Here is a 3,334-nt window from a genome sequence, read left to right as displayed (position 1 = left end):
GGGGGGAGGTGTTAAGCATCAACTTTGCTTTGGACCCCCAAAACATAGTAGCCAAAAATCATTTTGTTCCATCTGTAAAATATAGCAACACAAGAAAGAAACCTCTGCATGGAAAGTAGAATTAAGAGCCTTAGAATCTAAGGGATTCCAACAAGCAATTAGATCATATTTAAGTTCTCCACAATTCTCCATATAATGATAATGCTTACAAAAAAATATCCCGAAACAGCAGCATTGTGTTAGAATTACCTTGGATCTCAAACGATGTATAATTATTATCATGGATAGCATTTTCTGAATGCTGAAGCACTGAAAACTGATCGTCATTGGACATCTCATAGTAGTCTATAAGGTTAGAATTTGAACGTTCCTCGTGACCATAAAATGGATCAATGTCTTTCAAGCTGTCTTCGTTCAAACTTAATTGCTCCTCTATCCTTCTCAAAGCTTGAGAAACCTCACATTCGTTTTTTAATTCTGATATTTCATGCTGCCCATCCGCACCATTTGATCCAACAGTACGGTTGCCAGTGTCAGAACTAACTTCTACAGACCCTGGGCTCAATGAACTCTGTCGATGTTCCAAAGCAAAACTTTGAGATGAATGGGAACCAAAAGTAGAAGCCGATGCTGGAGATAATTGTGGAACACTTTCCGTCCCAGGCCTTCCCTGCAACAGAAATCTCACGTGAATGTTGAACAAATTTACTCAAAACCGAATAAATATGTGCTTAAATGTCATATAATACAAATACAGACTTGGTGGAACCAACAAATCTGTCATCCCTAAAAATAGAATAAGATATCTAGCTGAATATATAATGATATTACAAACACAGAATTGCTGGCATAAACTTGTATGGTATTCATGAGTTTTGGAATTCGACAAAAATCCTTGAAAAAAACTAGCACAAAAATCTATAATGAAACCTGGTTCCTATTTTCTCAAAAAAGAAATGTTCACACCCACACACGGATAAAGTACCATCATAATTAACATTCTTAGCCGGACTATTCATATACCAGGCTCAAGGGATGGCTCATCATGGGAACCTAATGCTAACAAGGCAACGATCCCTCCGAAAAACGCCCCCAAACTTTATATTTATATCATGTATAGTATTAAGTACCATTATTTCTATGTGGCCTTCTCTTCTGTAGTTTCACCCTTAATGAAAGTCGGATTATATAAAGGCAGGAAAGAAAAAAAAATTGCATTTGGAATGCCTAACAAAGTTGTCAAATGCACCTAAGCATTACTTGAAAGATGTAAGGCACTTAAGCATCGCCTAACAGAAGTTGGTTTTACTGGGCAAGAAGCATGGGGAGTTCATTTTTTTTATTAGAAGTCATGTCAAAAAAAACTTGGAAGCATGTAAAATCACAAGCAAAAAATAGACATTCATAAGCATGTATAAGACAAGTAACAGGATAATTAATTTTTTTTATCAATTTATCACATAAGATAACCATTCCAACCTTGAAAGAAGAAATGAAAACATAGATACAAGCTGAAAAAACAGAATGATATTGATAAATTCGGTATTTATAAATAAAAGAACAGTGACAATACTAGCTCACTCTTGCTTTATCTATTCAGTGCATGTAGTAACTCACCTCATTAATATCTCTATAGTGTACCAGAACAATGTGGTCAAATGACCTGCCAAGAAAATTAAACATAAGCACACAAAATTCTAATAACAAACTTAACATACATACACTTGCTCTCAATATGCTCTAAATATTAAATAACATAATCAGTGTTGGTGGTCAATTGTTGGCCACTTAGCCTCCTCTTCGCCAGTTAGTTCTTTTCTATTTGTTGGGTGTTACCCCCTTTATTCTTTCTTTTTCTGGTCATTTCCTGTTTCCCCTCCTCTTTTGGTTTTCCTATACCATTTGAGCATTCCTTGCGGAAATCTTCTTTAAAAATTGGGGCTCTAAAATTGGTTCAATGCATGAGAAATTATGCTCATAGCTGTTGTCCATAATTACAACAACTGGAATCACAGATTCACAATAGGTTTAACATGATGCATTTTAAAAAAATATATATTAATAGATCACAAATGCATCAAGAGTAATAAATATTTGGAAAGAAAATTCAAAACCAAACTGTTATTCAATAAACTATAAGAAAATAAAAACCCAAATGTGTTAATAGATCACAAATATACGTTAAAAAACAAAGTAAGGGGAATTTTCTGTTCAAAATTTATTACTCTTGTATAAATTCTGGCTATGTTCATGTGCTATTTCAAAAAAAAAATATAAATAAATAAAAATTGAAATTGAAATATAAAAACCATGGTTTGAGTGTCCAACCAATTGTACGTGGAAGAATATAGCATATATAGCATATGTAGAACACACACAAATTAATAGAATTTAAGTGTTTAGGCTTTACAGGATAAATTGGCAGATGGTTAAGTTGGGAGGGAGAAAGTAGGCTCTAAAACATGATAACATGACTGTGCACTCTATAATGGAAAAGGAAAACTCACGGATCCAACATCCAATAGCTACGTCTCTGGAAATTGGGATTGTGCTCTCCATGTGCATAATAGCAATTTAACGCTTCAGCATTTCCAACCTAACCATGCAGACAAAGAATAATCCACACTAGAACAATCAGTAAGAAAATTAGTTGATCTCAGAAGAGCTAATGCAGACCGATCAGTGGGCATTATAGCACTCAAGATGCATAGAAGGAACATTTTTAACACGTACGCCACTGAATAAGTTGCTTAGAGCACAAAATCCATTAATATTGAAATTGAATTAACCAAATACAAGGCTCATAAAATTTTCCTCATACTACAACTCACAGCTTGAAATTACATTTTACAGTTCATTTTCTAGCACTTGAGTATTACCATTGTAGTGTTACAATAGTCCTGGAGTTAAAACTACTGCTACCATAATATGTTTCATGCAAACGAAAATTCCTGCCAATCATTTCCTCCACTCTATTTATTTCTATGATTGCAAAGCTAGACCCTTAATTCAATGGAGAATTGTCGACGTTATGACTAGTTTCTATGGCACCGAACACGCACAGAAAGGAATCTGTACCACAGAGGATACCAAGGTTATTACAGATAATTCAGGAGGCATACTTGGACCATATCCCTGGTCAAACTGCCAAGGAACATTACCGAAAGGGGGTTCTCAAGTATAGTATGACTCAACACTAGATTTACAAGTCACAGAGACTATGGCCATACCACAAAGCCCGAGACAGGCAAAGACCACTCTCATCTGCCATGGATCATCCCCTACTTCCCAAGAAGACCCCTACAAAAAGAGATCAACCCCCCCCCCCCCCCCC

General features: G+C 35.4%; 1 protein-coding gene across 1 annotated transcript in view; it reads right to left on the bottom strand.

The window, feature by feature from the left end:
- LOC111778575 (calmodulin-binding transcription activator 4-like) overlaps positions 1-3,334 on the bottom strand; it is a 14,656-nt gene that overhangs the window by 5,259 nt on the left and 6,063 nt on the right. The window contains exons 4-6 of the mRNA XM_023658486.1: positions 2,508-2,596; positions 1,618-1,663; positions 250-670 (exon numbers count right to left, since the gene is read on the bottom strand). Of these exons, the coding sequence (XP_023514254.1) occupies positions 250-670; positions 1,618-1,663; positions 2,508-2,596 (556 nt within the window). The remainder of the gene's footprint in view (positions 1-249; positions 671-1,617; positions 1,664-2,507; positions 2,597-3,334) is intronic.

The sequence above is a fragment of the Cucurbita pepo genome, chromosome LG17, assembly GCF_002806865.2.
Source record: "Cucurbita pepo subsp. pepo cultivar mu-cu-16 chromosome LG17, ASM280686v2, whole genome shotgun sequence".
In the NCBI taxonomy this organism is placed as follows: Eukaryota; Viridiplantae; Streptophyta; class Magnoliopsida; order Cucurbitales; family Cucurbitaceae; genus Cucurbita; species Cucurbita pepo.
The sequence above is the reverse complement of the archived record's forward strand: the minus strand, read 5'-3'. Positions and strand labels throughout refer to the sequence as shown.